The sequence below is a fragment of the Monopterus albus genome, unplaced genomic scaffold (genome assembly GCF_001952655.1).
Source record: "Monopterus albus unplaced genomic scaffold, M_albus_1.0 scaffold10.1, whole genome shotgun sequence".
Taxonomy (NCBI): domain Eukaryota; kingdom Metazoa; phylum Chordata; class Actinopteri; order Synbranchiformes; family Synbranchidae; genus Monopterus; species Monopterus albus.
Genome location: NW_018127890.1, coordinates 2,002,718 through 2,021,563, shown reverse-complemented (window position 1 = coordinate 2,021,563; position 18,846 = coordinate 2,002,718). Strand labels below are relative to the sequence as shown.

Sequence of the window (18,846 nt, the reverse complement as noted above, 5' to 3'; positions counted from 1 at the left end):
TCTATTACCAGCAGTATTCTGTATTTCATTTCAGTTTCTGCTAATTAAGATGACTATAATAGAAGAATTACTCTTAAATAAATTAGGAAGTATAAAATACTATAAACCATTTGTAGTTTCTTCTGGCTACTACCCCAGTTCTACTGGGTGATTTATGTAAAAGCCTTCTTTACAGCACTGTCAGTGCCTCTGTATGTGACTGTAGCAGTGGAAAAGATTAGACTTAAGGACACTTAGTATTGTTGACTCTTGAGTTTGCCGTCCATCATGGTTTCACAGACCAGCTCCTGCTTTCGATGGCCTCCAGGTGGCTGACTGTGCAGCTAGGTGCTGTGAAAGCACAGCACACAGAACTAGAATCACGTCCAGGATGACCATTTATTTTGTTTAACTAAATCTGAAAAAATAAAAGTACAGAATTTCTACAAGTCCATGTTGTCCTCTGCCATTTGGCTTGGAGAGAGACAGAGTGAGAAAATATCACTGTGGTCTTAGAATGTGTTTATTAACTTTTTCTAAATGAACAGAAGGCTTGTTTTACCACTGTAAAAATAACTGGCCTACTGTACAGTATGTATCACTTTTTTATTTTAAGATCATCTGTAGTTATGAGACAGCTTTTTTACATAATGACCTAAAACATAATAAACATTCATCTAAATTAGACATTTTCAAGTATTAATAATTAGATTACTTTGTGATTTTACCACCTAAGTTTTACAAAGTCTTGAGCCCTGCAGTGGACAACCTGCTCAGGGGCCCCAACAAACCTCCCTGATTTCACCTGGCACACTAACTCTCAACTAACTTATTGTTAGACAATTTGGTAAAATAAATAAAGATAAAAGAGAAAACAACTATAGCCTGCTGCCAAACTGAACTGCCAGTGTTGCCTCAGATTATTACATTCCAGCTAAAGAGCTTCACACAGAACAGACACAGCATGTAATCAGAGGTTGTCTTATCGCTCATTAATAGGACAGCGTCCTGCCTCCTGATGTTATGCTGCAGAAATCTGAAGAATTAGTCTTCTGGTGCAGCCTAGACAATCTGTAGTAGTTCAGAATTTTTTCTTTAAAACTGATTTCTAATAGGTGATTTTCTCTCATGTCTGGAGTTGCTACAGGCAAGAGAAAGAGCGGATAGTGGATAAAACAGAATAGAAGCATTTAGAAAGATAAAAATTTGTGGATTAATGTGCCGTTCTGTGCGGTCCTGGTTTTCTAAGGATTTATTTAACAGGGAAAATGTAGTTTTGTGAAATGACGAGCCATAAAGGCTCCTCTGGGAATGGATGTGCGCCATGGCCTCACACCTGCCTCTGGCTGTCTCTGTCTCACCCCATGCTCTCACACACACATTCACACACAGCTCTAACACAGGAAGTCCTGGTCACAGGGATGAACAGGTCATTTAAAGACATTAGGAAACTAAATAAATGCTTTCAGGAATCCATGTGATGTTAGGCATCATTGTTTTGCTCAGAGTTCGGTGTGTTGTCATTAACTTTAAACTACAGTCAATCTATTCTTGCCTTGGTGTATTCTCATCAAGAATGATGAGAAGAAGAAGAAGAGGAAGAAGAAGAAGAATTACTGTATACAGCAACCCTTTTCACATACAACAAGAAAGTTGTACACCACATTAAATAAGAATAATTTCAGTCATTAACTGACTCCATGACTGACTGCTTCTCTGAGCCTGGGAGATGTGAGGGAAGACCTCTAATAATTTGGAGTTCCTATCAAAAATATTCCCGTGGGTTTGCAGTCAATTTAATCAATGAAAACATAATTGCTCAACCTTGACATGTTGTTGACCTTTGATAGCTCCTTGCATCTACACTATTGACTGCTGGTCGCAGCAAGCCTGTATGTGGACGGACAGTGTGGCTGCAATAATGTAAGTGCTTGGCAGTGGTGTGGGTCATTAAGCTAATACCTCTAAGGCTACAGTACTTTGCAAAACTTAAATTACTGGCAGTTTAACATGATTTAGCCTGAAACTGTGGGGCAGATGTCTGACATGTGCACATAGTATGCCATATACTTGGCGATTTGTTTGTCTGTAATTTTTTCACATCTATAAGTATCTAAAATCCATCAAATGCATTTATATAGCACATTTATACAACTTAATGTAATTCAATGTGTTTTACAGATGATTCAGGAACAATGTACAAGTGTAATAACATCAATTAAACATGTTGAGACTAATGTACATGAATAATAATAAAATATAAAAATGGTTAGAGGAATAATTTATGTAATGTCTAATGCCAATAAATGTCTATTAGATTCTATTGTATACAATAGGCCTATAATATTCTAACCATTCCAGACTAACCTAGGATAATACTGAGCTAGATGTAACATGGACTGGTATTGTCTTGTAAATGTAAATGTGATTAAACCTGCTTCCTATACGACAGACATTTTGTGTCTGTTGTTCTTAGCTGGAGAGTTCCTGCTTGACCTTGCCTGTGCGGCACAGACTAATCGATACCTGTGATTATTACAGCCACTTTAATTCCAGCTGGATGCCAAAGAACATCAGTATTCATGAGGACAGATCATACTCCTTGGCACACTATTTTCCAATCTAAAATAGCATCGTGCTGATTATCTACCCCACTCCCATTCATCCACCTACCCCGTTTATGTTAGTCACCAACAACTGATGTACAGAATTAAGCTTAACGTGGTCTTCTGAAAGATAAACTAGACCTTCTAGGAATAAAAGTCTACAGCCATGCTAGCAGCTCTGTGAGGTGCACTGACGCATTGAGCTGCTAGTTTCAGCATGGTAACGTGGCAATGATAAAGTTTGATGCTTAGCAGGTATTTGTATAATATTTGCCATGTTCACCATCTCAGTTTGGCAGATTAGCATTAACAGCTGATTAGCACTAATCACAAACTATGTCTGAGGCCGATGGGAATGTCATTAGTTTTTAAGATATTTGTTCATCATGAAAAAATACTTGACCTGACGACAGCAGGCTCGCATATTTTATTATAATTCATCCTGAGCATGTATGTCCCTTTGTTGAAACATTCTGTTCAAAATCGCAAACCGTGTGGTGGCGCCAGGAGAAAAGTCAGAGGGTCAGATATTTCATAGAACAATGGAAAACTGACCCACATCATATGACACACAGACTGAGGAAATTATTAGGATTCATACTCTGAGGCAGATATAGATCAACAGACCCATATTATCAACCTTAATGACAAGCAAATCTGTCGCTTGACAACCTAAATCAGATGCGACTTATCTTCTCCAAACTCACAACCACTTACTAGGGCTGGAGTGAACTTGACACATCTTGGCTAGACATTTCTGAATGCCTCTCAAAGTGAACTGAAGGAAGTTTTGGCCCAGCTCCTAGTCTCTGAATGACTGGATGAATGCCTACAATGGATAACACACTGAGCTCTGAAAGCCAATGTTGTAGCAACAAGTCCACACAGCTCAACAAGCTGTTCCATTTCTTTACCGTCAGTGGTGGAGACATTGATGTTTAAACTAAGGACAGCTGCCATCCGGACTCGGACACTGGCTGCTGCTCATGTCATCATGTGCTGGTCAGACCTACATCAAGTATTTTTATCCCCAGGCCTAGACAGACACTTGTGTTAAATGCTACAGTAAATATCCAGACAGCTTTGTGAATCTGCACAAAAACCTAGAAGTCACAATGGGTGGCTGCCACTTGTTAATTTGGGCGATAGGATTCTAATCTTCCTTCTAATAAAGCCTCAGAAATGTTAGACAACCAAGTTCATATCAGTTCAATATTTGAACTGACATTTGTACCAGTCTGATTATGATTCTAGGTTATAGCTGTAATTTGAAAATCATTCTGAAACTTTTTGAGGTCAGTTTTTCAAAGTTTTTCAGACGTTTATCACTTCTGTTGTGTACTGACATTGAGACTGTGTCGGTGCTGCTAATTTGGTTTACTGTAGTCCATCTGGTCTGTTTCCATGGTGATGGCCACATGTTTTTGTTTATTCATTTATATGAGGATATTTATGAGCAAGACATAAAGGAGAGCTTGAACAACTTTTGTGAAAAGAAGCTATAGAAGATGTGACCTACCCTATCGGGGAGTCAGATTTCCTGGAGTCCTTTACAGTAAATCATTCTCATGAGACCCTGAAACATTTATCTGAATAATTCAACATTTTACCATCAGATTTCTGCCACTGAGGAAGCTTTTAAAAAAGCCACAGACGACCAGAGTTTGATGAATAATGTAAAAAGGACAGACTTTCTTCCTCTATACTCAGAGCGTCTAGAATAAAACACCTAACATCTCCTGTGGTTGAATATCAAACAAATGAAATTCGCTCTTCAAGCATAACAATATGTTTTCTCAGTAAGTTTGTCACTCCTTTGAGAGCAATACACATGTTGAGGTGTGTGTTTAACACAGAGCTCTCATCCGTGAGATGCGTTGGCTTTCTCTAGAGGACAGAAAGGCTGGAGGTAAAAAGCAGAGGAAAGAAGTAATGATCTGAAATGTGGTGCTACATGTCGACATGTGAGTGCTCACTCTTATTAGAATTTTTCTAATCACACTCTTCCTTGTGTTTTAGTAAATCTCACACTGTTTCTAATGTTGAACAAGTAAGCCTTTTTGGATTGTAACTGACCCCAGCATTCTTAAATCCCAAACACAGTGTGTGAGGATAAACATCTGAGGGATTATATACAGTAGATGACAAAGCACAAGACATTTAGATGCTGTAGGTCCATCTGATGTACTGTGCAGCCACAAACATGAATTTTAACATTTAAATATTTCACTTTCTAGGTGTGGGCACATAATCGACTTGGTGTGGCTGAGGGAAAGGCCACAGCTTGGATTAAAATACTTACTCAAGGTCACATACTGCATACAGCTTTTTTGTCACATTACAATAACTGGTTAAGGTTCAACAAGTCCTCCAGACCAAATGACCACACACATTGTTTGTCTCTACCCTCTGATACAAGCCGTGGGACCATTTGTGTTGTAGAACGATGGTATCATCATTAAAAGAAAGATCACTGACTGTTTGAAATGGCCAGCCGCCTCCTGTGTTGGTCCAGTGTTTAGTCTCAGTTGGTTTACCTTGCCTACTTAGAATAAAGGTTGAACTGGAATATGACTATGTGCTCAACTGCTTTGTGCACACAAATGTAGATTGATTCTAGGTAAGCACATCATAGGGATGTCTCCGGAGCAAAGCTCAGACCTATCAGTGATAAACCTGGAGTAATCTGAATCAAGCAGGCACAAATATGGAGTCACAGGCTCAGTCAGAAATCCCATCTCTCCAGTGTCGCAGACAACAAATGAAGGAGAACAGCACAGTTATGAACCATTCAGGCTAAACCCCTCCACCCAGCGCTCCGAGAGGCGGCTCAGGGTACAAAGCACACAGTAATTAGACTTCTATCCGTACATCTCTGCTTTCCTCGGTTGGGAGAGAGGGGTAGCGGGTGAGAGAAGGGAAGAGCAGAGTAAAAGAAAAGGGAAAAGAGCTGCATGTAAGCACATCTCTCACATCTGACGCTGTGCATGTAAGATGAAACCTGCTATTTCATTCTCTTCACATCGCTGCATTGACTGTCTGAGGAAATATTAGATTAAAGTGCTTATTATCTACTGTTTAAAGAGGAATTAATGGATATATAACAGGAATGCTCCATTTGATGTATGGAAAGAAAGAAAGAAAGAAAGAACACGTGAGAAAAAACTGCATAAAATATTAAATGGAACGTAAAAGTAAGTAAGTGAGTGAAAAACGAGACTGGCACGGGCACATCTGTGTGTGAGAGAGAGAAACAGAGCAGCTCGGCTGGACCCTGGACTTAAATCTGAGAGACAAAGGTCTAAATTTGCCACAGACAATTTCAGCAAAGGTAGCTGAAACCTTGACTATAGGACACCTATCACTTTCCCCAGCAAGCTAACACACACGCAGTCTGTTACAACAAGGTCAACATTTATACTTAGCGTACAGTATATTTTGCCTGTGTCCATCTTAGTTGTGGTAGAAGAGAAATGGGAAGAAGCTAGTGAAGAAAAATGGCAGACAAACAGAAAGCAATTGAAGAACATGTAGAGACAGTGACATATTTATATAATATCAGTGAAGTATCTCACGCGTCCCTGGAGTGTAAATGACTTCTGATTACTGCGTTGGTTGTATGACTTTGCGGTGACATCGTAGGCTGAAGTGCTGAAAGATGGGAGAAAGCCATTTGTCTGAGTTCACCACGCTTTTACACACATCTCACTGATTAGTGATGCATGAGCTGGCAGCCTTGGCAGTAAAGTCATTAGCAAGCAAGTGCTGAAATTTGTCTAGTAATTTATTAATTCCTAAAAATTCTCATTAATTTCCATGTGTGTTGCATCTACACCATGCATTCTATCATGTCCATCAGACAAAATGTGTAGAAATATAACACAGAAAGAATCTTTCTTGCAAAATAAAATGAAACAAAACAGTGAAATTTGAATTTCTAACACACAGTGAAGTTGTTTACAGCAGTTTGCTCTTTTGCTGTAATAGATGAGATTAGGAGCGCGCGCGCGCACACACACACACACACACAGAGTTTAATTTGTGATCTTTGTATAGTACATTTATGCTTTTGTGCATATGTTAAGTAATCCAAACATGTTGGTCTATGTATCACGCATAATGAGTGATAAAGTGTGTGTAGTAATTAGTATCTTTAGGCACCTGGAACACTTCTCTAATTACCCCCCTGCTGTTGTGATGCATTTCCCAGTGAAAAGGGACACACCGGTCTGAATACTGACAAGAAACACCAAGCCAGCAGTGCAGTTAGTCACATGTAGCTGTTTACTGTCTGTAAAGCCCCTTTTCTACTTTCTAAAGTGTTAGTAGAGCAGTGTGACTGGTCAGTGTGGCACTTTCTTAAGAAAAGCTGCAGCATGATGCAGTAAAATGCAAACATACAATCCCCCGATGAAAGGTGAGGACACCTATTTATAAATGATTAGATGAGTAAACAATAGGATGTATTTTGGACAAGATGCTTTTTCTGCAGACTGAAGTACTATTTTAAATGCAATCAATCTACTGTATATAGGCCTGTAGATATAAGTAAAGTTTAATAATCATGATTATGAAAACTGTTTACACTACAGACATTCAACGTTAATGCAAGTCTGACACACTGTCCACACTCAGCCCTGCAGGCAGTGACAGCCATCTCCACCTTTCCCTGATTTCATACATGACGTTCAGTAACCTGTGCACAAAGACTCAGCTGAACCCACGCCAGGTGTTCGAGACCACTTTTTTCCTCTCTTCCTCACCAGAGATGTGTTGTTGGTGACACCGCGATGTCCAGTGACAGGAAGTTTATGAAAAGGGAGCAAAAATGTAAAAGTTGCATCTACAATAGCGTCTGTGGTTCTCCTTCTGTGTTATGCACAGATGAGACTTATCTGAGGCAGAGGCTGAGCTGAGGTCCTGACTGTGATATCTGCAAGGAAAAATGGCTGCATGTGTTAGTGCATATGTGTGTGTGAGCTGTACTGTACTGTGCAAAGAAAAGTTGAGGTTTCTATTGAGGTGGCTCGGGTCATCCTTGGATTGAACAAATCATCTTCTCTTCCTCTCAGAGTTATTAATATAATACTTTATTACCCATTGCCCTTGACCCTTATAACGCCATAAACAAAATAAAACAAAAAAGCAAAATATCAAAAACATTGAGTAGGTCTGACAAATTGCAACATCACATATTAAGTAGAATAAATCTCAAAGGTACAGCAGAGGTTGTATAAATGTTGTGCTTCTTTAATTTCACTTTGTAAAGTTCACCACTGTCCTAGTTGTGTTTTAGTTTAAACTTTGTTATATTTAATATATATATATACAGCCTTCTTCCTCCCTCTGTTTGTGGGTCGCCCTCTCCTCAGCATTCAATCATTCATCAGTTTTTTTTCATCTGCCTCTTTGTCATTAAGGAGCTCCCCCCGGTCCCAAAGGTTGGGGTGGAAGGGAGACAGTTTCTTTGAAAAGGAAGGATTTTTCCCACTTTCTCTTGTTCACTTTCTTCCTGGAATCCCTGTTCCCTCGTTTTATTCCCTCTGGTTCTTTGTCATCTTTGGTAGCGTGTCCGACACTTTGGTGTGTCTAGGGAATAGGGCACGGGGATGTTGAGGATTACGGGTCGAGGGAGCGGAGATACATGAGAAGGTGCATATATGGATGAAGAGGGTTGATGAAGGAGAGGAGAAGATGACACACTGTCATGGATAACATGAATCTAATCAGCGTAATAGAGAAGAGAGCATGAAGTTTCACTGTCAAAGATCATTAAGTATGTAAGTACCTTAAATACAGTATGAGTGTCAGTTGGTTATACTGAGTGTCAACGAAAGCAGAGGAAAAGTTAGACAAACAGTTTGCGTTACCATTTATCTAAGAAAGAAGAATGAAATGAAGGAGAGTTGAAAGACAGCAAGTGAAGAGGACAGACAGGCGAGGAGTAGAGGAAATGATGGGGGAAGGCAAAGAGAAAGAAGAAAGAGCAGTAAAAGCGCGAGTCAGGGCAGTGTCTGTTAGCACAGACAGGTGGCGCTGTGAGAAGTGCTCATCATCTGTAGAGCAGCAACAGGAAGCAGGAGAGGCCAAAGGTCAGCCAGGTGGCCAGTGAGAGCGGGTGTGATCCACCAATCAGAACTATGGAAGCAAAACAGAAAACAGATTTGTCTTGTAAATTTTTATATATGAAAAGAATATACTGCTAAACATTTATGGACCAGCTCGAGCTATTTGTTTTGTTTTCATTCATAATGACATAAAATATTAGTACAAAATAAACTATATAATTAGAGCTTCACAATTAATTCTTCTAAGCCAATATAGGAAAATGCTTGCTGGCATTATATTTCATAGTGCTGTATGAGAAAAATTAATTGAAGGATCTATTCAGCTCTGAGTCAGAGAGGTACAGTAGTCTGACCTAAAGTTGAAAATTAACGGGGGCACTTAGAGTAATATATTCATGACACTTCACCAACAGTCATCACTGTAAAAATATTTAAGGTAAAAGGTGAAGTTTTTATTCTTTTGAGGTATTTTTTGTGTAAATGTATTTCTTTGTTCCTTGTTACATTAACCACAGGCTACGTAGAAACATGAGACTGAACATGAATGTATGGTATTTATCTGCAGAGGCACGTGCAGTGGGACGATCACACTGGTGTGACAGTGTGTAACAAAAACATCATTTGAACAACATCAAACCATGTTGCAAATGTTCGAAGCTGGTTGTGGAACAACTGAGCTTTTGTGATTTCATGTGGAGAAAAAGATTGAGAGACTGGCAGAGAAAAAAGGAAAGGTCCGAGTGAAAATGAAGGACATAGAGATACGTGGTCACATGAAACTGAGGTGAGAGCCTTCACATTGTCGTGACAGCTGTGAGATTTTAATGAGTAAAATAAGCTACAATTGGTGTCATTGCTGTTTCTTTTTTTCAGAAGGTTGTTATTGCTTATACACAGAAGATAAAGTGCACACCTTCTGTGTGATGTAATTGCATTTGCAAACATGAGAGCATCTATGGTTATCTATTTATTTTCTTTTATGATAAAATCCTATGAGTATGTCCTTCAGTACATGAAAGCCGTGTAAATTCTCTTCTTTTGCATACACGTACATTACATAAATGCAGCCGCTAAATACACATGCAAGCTGCTTAAAGACAGAGTTTCATAAATAAAAAGAAGGTATTGTATTAAAAAGATCAATACGATTTCATATCAAGGATCCATCATCCAGACAGAAAATCGGTACATATAATAAAGCTTAGCTCCGTACACAGCAAACAGACATTCCAACTCACACCGGTCTTACTCTGGTTGTGAAGACACACTGACATAAACACATTCCCTAGCCCCTAACCCTAACACTGAACCTAATTCTAAACCATGACCCTAAAACCAAGTCTTACCCCTCAAACAACCCCACAACACAGAAAAGTCTTAATAACAATGGCACTTCCATCATTTTTAAACATTTGATCAGTTGTACTAAACCAGTGTTTACCTTCCTTTAGTAACAGACCATGCATGGTCTTTCACCGAAGTGCTGTTACTTCAGTTATCACCACGGATGTAGTAAATAATATAATATGATTAATTTTATCACAATAATTTTTGTTCATATGTCGTTAGCATTTTGCAGTATGTCGCAGTTAGCCTCGGTTCTGCATAGCTTTTTAGCATCTTTAGCTAACAATCACCTTAACTCTCATGTATTACATACACTTGAGTCACAGAGATAATCTTTTGTTAATCTGTGAAATTGAAACTTGCTGAATATTTCAACCCTGTACTGTCATTTCATAACACTCACCCAAGTTCCGAAGCTATTTCCCAAAACCTCATAGACTCTTCTATAAATGTAAAGTCAAAAATAATCTGTTCCAGTCCAGGAAAAATATAATTTTTGTCAGTTTCTCAGGTAAACCAACTTCTTTTCAGTTAAGCAAAGATGGTGACAGGAAATGACGTTGTCTCTCTCACTTTGTTTGTGAAAGTCAAGCCCAGTCAGTGGTAGAAACACCTTCACACAAAACCAGAGTGACAATGTCATCACTTGTCACCATCTTTGTTTATATGAGACGAATGGACATATCTGAGAAATTGTTAAAACTGTTAGCAGGTCTCAGTTTCACAGGTTAACAGCTCTGTGACTTGAGTGTACACAATACATGAGAGTCACAAACTGGGGCTACTTAATTGTGAAGTTAGTAGCTCTCACCTGACCCTTATAACTCAGAATTAGCCCATTTTGGTAGATACAATCCTCTGTGCCATTAATGTGTGACATAATAATAATCACCTTTATTTGGCCAAGTATGTTACACACAAGGAATTTGTTTCCGGTACAGAACTGAGGCAGCCATCTGCGGCGCCAACTCACCAATGGCTCTAGCCATCAGGGGCAACGGGGGGGGGGTTCAGTGTCTTGCCCAAAGACACTTTGACATGTGGAGTGCAGGCACCGTGATTTGAACCTCCAACTCTGGTTGGAGACGAATGTGCTACTCACTGAATCACAGTCACCCCACATGAATAGTAAAGTTAAAAAACATATAGTGCTGAGAAAAGAAGTTTAAAAAAAAATTGGCTTCAAATAGTTATGCATCTGGCAGCAGTAACTGTGCAGACAACTGAGAGGGATCAGGACCACAGCTCTCAGTGAGTCCAGTGCAAACACTGGTCAGGTTTGAGAGCATCAGAAGGAAGCTAGTCTGAGCTTATTTAGCAGGGTAATGATGTAAAGCTTAGGTTGCTCTGCTCTGGTTTCTTTTGAACATACAAGGCTAACTATCTTACTGCAGTTCCCTTTAGTCTTACTGAGCTTTTGGGTGTCTTTTCAATAAGGCTTTCAGGAATCACTTGTTTACTTTAGGTAGAAACACTCAACAGAAATGAAATGAGCACTGCATAAGCTCTTATCACCACTGAGGCCAGAAGGACATCAGTCTCTCTTTATTGCTTAAGCCACAGATTTCTCATTCTCTGTTATAAGGAATGTTTTCCCTTTGGGATGTTGACATTTTCCAGCCATCCTTTGAGCAGCTTGAACAGTTTACTACACAAGAAGTCCTTGTCATATTACTTTCCACATATGTAGAGTCTCAGTCATTCCGCTTTGTTTTCTACCTTGGTGATGTGCATGCATCGCGTTGATGATGTTGCTCAAAAACCTGTAGTTAACCTGAATTAAATGTGTGCATGTGTGTGAAAATGCTTATACCACAGTCACAGCCTGGTCTCACAGTAAAATGCGTAACAGCTACACTGGTCGAAAGTGTACAACAGTAGTGTCACATACCGGCTGTAATATTGTGACATGCCGGTTGGCCTTCTTCATGCTCATCTTCTTGGTGTTTTATGACAGTTGTCAAACAAAGAAATGGCACATTACTGCCACCAACTGGACTGGAGTGTCGATGGGGATGTTAACATGTAGTGTCCATTGAAGGTGTATGGCTTGGAACTTTATAATATGAAAAACACTAAAAGGTGGTTGTTGAGGTGGATGGATGGGTCTAACAAACACCTGACTTTTATTCACTGAACCGGAGATTGTGCCCAACTTCTTTTGTCCATATTAAAGTGTTTTAACTGGGCCTTTTCCTAGGTTTAACCATCTAGTTTTTGTACGTAAAGGTAACCATATATTTTCAGTTTTAGTGTACTTTCAGTTTGTATAAAAACATTGCAGTGTCACAATTTTCAGGGTCTTATTGTGAGAGCAGTGAGTGTTACCTTGCAGACCAACATAGCTATTATACATTTTGCTGTGAGACTGGGTTGATAGTCATGAGATGTGTGTATTTGAGAGCTTATATACATCCCTACATGTACTTAGCCCTAACCCTAACCACTACCTGGCTAACCCTAACCTTAAACCAAGTCTTCCCTGTAAAATTTCACATTTCTGGCAATGGAGGTGACAACTTGTTGTGGATTGGTTGGTTTGAAATGAACTAAAATGGCTTCCTTATAGTATACTCGTATAAGCGTAATGGAACTGAGTCTGAAGTTATGTTCTTTTTGAATTCATCATACCTAGCAAACATGAGTCAAGTTTAATCCTTCTCTAATCCTCATCTTACCTCATCAACACCATGGTGGGAAAAAATTTGTATTCAAGACAGACACATTTGTGTTGCTTACAGTGGCAAACACTTCAGTCGCCTGCCTAATAATTACCCATCTGCCTGCACTGTAAGTCTGTGCCTGCACAAAACCTGCAGGACACATGCAGATCTCAAGAGCTTTCCTCTTCCTGTTAACACCTTCATCCATTATTCACTCCATCCGTCAGTTTCTTTACACGCACATATGTGCAAGATTGTACACATCCATTAATAATGTTCATGTGCCTGTGTGTGTGTGTGTGTGTGCGTGAGTTTGCATGCCGTGGTTGGCAGAGGGCAGCTCTTACTGTCGATAAACCGCAGGTTTTAGTCTCATATTCTCTTTCTTCTTTTGGTTCATAGACCTGTTTCTCTCTCCCTCTCTTTCACTCACACACTCTCTCTGTCATGCACACACATAGACACACACTCACAGCACAAATATTTTCGGTCACTCGGTCTTTGACCTTTGCTCTGTCTCCTCTGCACACCCCCTACGCACCCCCACCTTCTAGGTTACTTGAGCCTCTCCACACTTTTACATTATATACACTCATTTGCTAAAACTCACTATGTTTTTTTTCTGATTCTCACTCAAGGCAAAGTGGACCTTCATAAACAGTATTTAAAATGAACAAAATAGTACTCTGGAGTCTAGCATGTTTATCTTACTGGTGTAGAGAAACCGTGGTGTGAAAACAACCTTCCCCTGTTGGTTTCTCTTTCTCTCACTGTACAGACGCAGCTGTCTCACATATTCTCCTATCATCGCACACTTCTTTTCTGTCGTCTTTTGCTTTCTTTTTGCTTTTCGACTTTCTCTCTTAATGGTAAATAACAGGAGTTTTAAAAGAGTAAAAGGCCAATGTGCAGAGGGATCCAGATGATGAAGTGCAGATGGCTAAAAGAGGACAGAAAATAAGAGGAAAAGAGAAGATATAATGAAGGTGGGTGTGGAAGAGAGTGGGGTTGTGGCATGGAAAGTCAAGATGAAAAAAAATGGAGGAAATGTGAAGTAAATAAAATGATAGAGATGGAGGAAGGACCACAAAAGATGATGAGACTTCCAGCTCGCCTCCATGCGGTGCCCTGTGGTTTCCACTTGCCTGTGTACATCCCCCACACTGACAACATTTTCTCTCTGCGCCATATTTCCACACTTCCCAAATACTAAAGATGTTTAGTTCTCTTTCTGTGTTCCTTTGAAAGTCACGTCTCTACAGTAATTCCCTTTCCTACTGCCCCTCAATTCATTTCTGCTGAAATCAATGCAGCTCAATTCAGCTCCATTTCAGCTTCTTAGCAAGTGCTTTATTCGACTGAGAACAAAAAAGCTATTGCTTTCCTTATTTTGGTTCCCCTGCAAACACAGACAGCGAGTGGGGAAACAGCTAATCGTAAATTTCTTTTCTTCCTCCATGCGCTTATGTCTCTCCACTCAAAAAAAGTCTATCTTACCTGTCTTACCTGCACTGCCTACAGTGTTCGGTTCCTGCTTGCACTTCCCTATGGTGATGGACACGTCATCGATGGCGATGTCCCCCTCGAAACTCGGCCCTCGAATTCCTTCAAACACAATCTGTTTAGGGCAGAGACAAAGACAGATGGATGCTGGGAGAGTATTTCTGATACAGTAAGTTTGGAGAGTCAAAGACAAAGCCAGTGAGGAATCTTCTCTGACTAAAATACTTACAGTAAATAATAATGATCATTTTTTTTACATCTAAATCAAAATATGTACATGCTTTAATTTCATACTGAACATAAAATATCTGACACTGATCAAATAAATTAATGCAGTTTTGCTGCACTTAATAAAACATTTTGTTGAAAAATTAATAAAACACACGGAACAAAATAAAACTAAACAGAAGAAAACTTTCCAGACGACTTCCCCGTTTTAGCCAGCAGCCATCTGGTTTTGACTGACATCCTAATTACTGTGGCATACCAAGGCACCAAAAGCCCATCACACCCAGCTAATCAAAAACCAAGCGTATACTGTCTGCAGCATGAGGGGGGAACAAGCAAATAAACAAGGAAACTTTGCTGCTCCAAAATAATAACAAAAGCAATTGCAGTTGTTATTGGCTATAACTGCAGATGTTGTTTTATTATGTTTCATTTTAAATATGACAGGCACGGTGCCTGCTGTGTAATCATGTCTGAGGGATTTTCAATCCTGTGGTAATAATGGCTTATTTGATCTGTTGAGTGGTTTCCACAGAAATGTGCTGATGCACAAATGGTGCGTGGGCTTACATATAGGCTGCAGTATAGCAACATTTTCCACTATATCTGCCAGCTAGTCCCTGAGCAAGGCACTTAACCCTCAGGTTATTCCAGCATAGCAGAGAGAGGAGTCACTGTTGTGTGAATGTGTTCTGCCCGTATACCATGTCTGTGTACATACAGGCTGACAAGACAGCAGACAAGTGCAAAGCATGGAGAGGTGGCAAATATACACAACTGGCATCACTTTAAAGCTCCATCTGTTAACACCAACATCCTGTATGTTAGAGCATTTAACTCAGGAAATAGCCAGAGTGGGCCTGTCATTACTGTGTGTGTAAACCACAGCAAAGGTGGCATCAATGAACCCACCTCTAACTCACCATGCCAGACTCAAACCCATTTATGTTATGGGTAAATGAAAGGTGGAGAACAGTGGAGCAAACACCACAGTAACACTCTCTCACTGTAGAGGCATTCAGTTACCTGTGTTTTAATCCATTAGCGTTGCACTGTGAGCTCTGAACAGCTATGTCACCTTGAAGTATGAAACAGAAATTCATGGGGCAGAGACCAATAACGTTTGCACTAGCATAGAAAAGGAGCAGCATGACTGTGTGCATGCAAAGTACTTTCCCAGTCCACCTCTGCAGTGTAATCATGAAAAGTCATGTTAAAGATGAATAAAGAAAATCGGTGGCAATGGATTATTCCCCTCACCTAGTTTGAGCAGCCCCGGGCTTGTGTAGCTCCTACTCCAGAACTGCTGAACATTTCTTATCTTGATTTACTTAGGTCAGCTGATCCCTGCTCTGCCCAGTGTATGAGTACACACTGCAGAGCTTGTTAAAACTGAAAACACTGCCTTGTCCCAAACTCCTACACAACTTGCACAAGTGTATAAACCCTAAACCCTTTATCCCCATGTCTCCCTCTCTCCTCCTTGTCTCCAAATAAAAAAGGCCACTCAATTATTTTTATTATTAAAGGGGAGGGGAACACAAGAAACACAAGAGCAGTGCCACCTCTTTCCCACCTGCCTTCTGATTTAGCCCCCAGAACAAGAGATCTTCGTTGAATGAATAAATAAAATAATTAGGAGAACCTTGAAACTGATTGGGAGGAAAGATGTGCAGCAGCAGCACAGGCTGGATGGGTTTAGCTGGTCAGCTCATTTGTGCAACGGGGTTATTTGTTGTGTTAGGCAGAGAGTGGCTGTGTGGAAATTCTCAGGGCTAGTGGAGGGAACAGGCTAATTGACCAAAAAGCCATAGTCATCTAATTTATAAATGCTACCATGTTGTTTCTCCATTGAATGGTTTGTGGTTAACATTTAGTTTTGTTTTTTTCTGTGTAGCCTTTAGTCCTCAGCTCGTTCTCTCTGTAAATCGGTGTCGCTAATAGAACCAGCCCAGCACACTACAGGGTCCCTGCATGCCTTCTTCTGTACACCTGTAAGCATCAGGAGCTGTATAATTAGAGATGATAAGAAAAATAGCTGGGAGGAAGAAGCCAAGAGAAACACTGGCCTTGAGACACAAATATGCTAAATCACATGACAAATAACCATCTCTTTTAAGCTACATAACACCACAATCACACTGAGCATAATAATTTCCTCCAAGATATCAAACAGCACAAAGCAGTGTAATATCCTGCCGTGCAACACAGGATGACAAATAATGCTTTTATGTGTTTATTTTTCTGGAAAGGCTCAGGGAAGGAGGCCTGTGCCCTTTCACTGACAGATGAAGCTGAAGTGCGAGCTGCCTGTACCAACACTTAAACATCACTGCTGGGCACTGTGCTGCGGTGAAGTCTCTCAACCTTGGCAGTGACAAGGTTGCTTAGTATGTGGCCATGCAACATTTTAGGACTGACTAGTGATATTTCTCAGATACACTGTAAAAAATCAAGTATACAGTGTAGGACAGAATACCTAATAAAGCGCATCCTAGTAGTATTACACACATATGTACAAGAATTGTGTATACAGTATTCATTGCTGCTCCTGCTACAGTGGTCTGAGGAGAGGCTTCATGTGTTTGTGTTGCCAGATGGATGGAAGTCAAATGTAAATTAGAGAGTGAGGTGGCTTAGTAAGAAGCCGAGAAACAGAGTGAAATTTAGGCACACAGAGGTAAAACGCGTTTGCATCTATATAACCAGCCTGTGCACTTAAGAGCAGATTACCAAAGAATGCTTTCCTAAAATTGGACACCTCTCTAAGTGCTGGGGTCGTGAGACTGTGCATAAGGTTATGAGCCATAAAGACTCCTGCTTTAGATAATGTGCCTGATATTTAACTTTGACTTTTACTCAATACTTTTTAAAAAATCACTTTTTTGAAAGATGGAATACAAATGTCTTTTTCAAAATTATGGGTAAAATTCTCTCAACTCTTTTCATAGGAGAGTGTGAGAGGAAGCTAAAGTATGACAGACAGCATGTGTGTGTGTGTGTGTGTCCAACTTCAAGATCAAAGACTGTACAGTAATGTGTCAAGTTGGAGTTGTGAACGTGTCGTTTTGTCGAGCCTTGTAACCTTTAATGTTTCCATTGATGTGCCGTCCATATACCAGAGGGGACACAGCCACGAGAGAGAGTAAAAGAGAGCACGAGTGTGTGTGTGGGTGTGTGTGTGTGAGAGAGAGAGAGAGACATACAGAGACAGCTTTGAAATAACATAGCAGAAAAGAGTCGCTGCAGTATGAAGCACTCAAATGTGGGTTGGCCTGGTTTCCATCAAGTCCCCCAGATACCGAACACTGTGACGAAAACAGATGGCCTCTGGGTAATCCAAAGAGGAGCGAGTGGGGACACAAATAATCTACTACAACACTTTTTTCCATTGCTTTCATGCTTAGATTGTAAGTTGCACGTTGGCACTTCCCTGTGATTATTTTACACTAGACAAGAATGAGATCTTGATGAATTGAGACATTATTTGATGGAAAAATTAATCTGTGAAATCACCACAGATACTGATTAACAATATTTAATTTACAGAGACAGTAGTATCACAGTCAGCAGGTAGAAACAATTGTTTGGCACATCCCCATTTACAATAAAGCCTTATATTAATGCAGACCACTGGCTGGGCCACAGCTCTTGTTTTAGAGAGGCAGGAAGACAATCTGTTCACAAAGACATCATTACTTTTGTTGGATGGTGCACAAAGAGAAGGGAAATGCAGAGACGAGTGGCAGCACCTCAAAGGCCTTTGGTGTATGCAGTCAGTGAGCTGTGCACAGGACTAGAAGGCTTGAGTTCTCCACGGACATGCTCTCAACGTGAGGCAGAAATGGAAAAAAGCATCAATATGCAGCCGCTCCTCCGCTCCATGGAACCAAATAACATCAGCTTCAAAAGCCAGTCCTCTAGGAATTCAGCTGAATTAGAAAATCATATGAATGTTGGTCAAGGGTAAATCTGAGATAATAGGTAGAGGACAGTACAATGCTATCAGTGTTTACTTTTCTGGAAAATTTAGGTTAACGGTTTCTGAAATGGCAGAGAAGATGAATGAACAGTAAACTGCAGAGCAACAGCCAAATGCTGTTCTCATCAGTACCTGGAGTGTTTGGCTCCAGGGCAGTTAATAGTGGCTCATATGGTAAATCGGTGTAAGAAACATAAAAAGCTAGAAAAAAAAAACTGCACCCAACATCACAACCTAGCCTCACATCAAAATGTATAATAGCTACATCGCTCTGTGATGTAAAACGTACTAGTCTCACAACGACTCCAAAACTGTCTTTTTTTTTTTTTAGGATCGATAATTGTGACATGGTAGCGAAAACGAAAGTGAGTGGCCGACATTCTGACACATACATGGCTAAGTTTAGGTAAAGCAACTACTTGGCTAGGGTTAAGGAAGGCCCCTGGGTTCAATTAAAATATTCCCAAGTG

At 40.1% G+C, this 18,846-nt stretch overlaps 1 protein-coding gene across 5 annotated transcripts in view; it reads right to left on the bottom strand.

Annotated features, from left to right (window-relative positions):
• Positions 1-7,923: 7,923 nt before the first annotated feature.
• Positions 7,924-18,846, bottom strand: part of mdga1 (MAM domain containing glycosylphosphatidylinositol anchor 1) — a 177,489-nt gene continuing 166,566 nt past the window's right edge. For 4 of the 5 annotated variants that reach the window (XM_020589876.1, XM_020589878.1, XM_020589879.1 and 1 more), the window contains 2 exons: positions 14,161-14,281; positions 7,924-8,723 (listed from right to left, as the gene is read on the bottom strand). In XM_020589876.1, coding sequence (XP_020445532.1) covers positions 8,638-8,723; positions 14,161-14,281 — 207 coding nt within the window. In that variant the 3' untranslated portion in view covers positions 7,924-8,637. The remainder of the gene's footprint in view (positions 8,724-14,160; positions 14,282-18,846) is intronic. The other variant, XM_020589877.1, reaches the window with a different exon arrangement.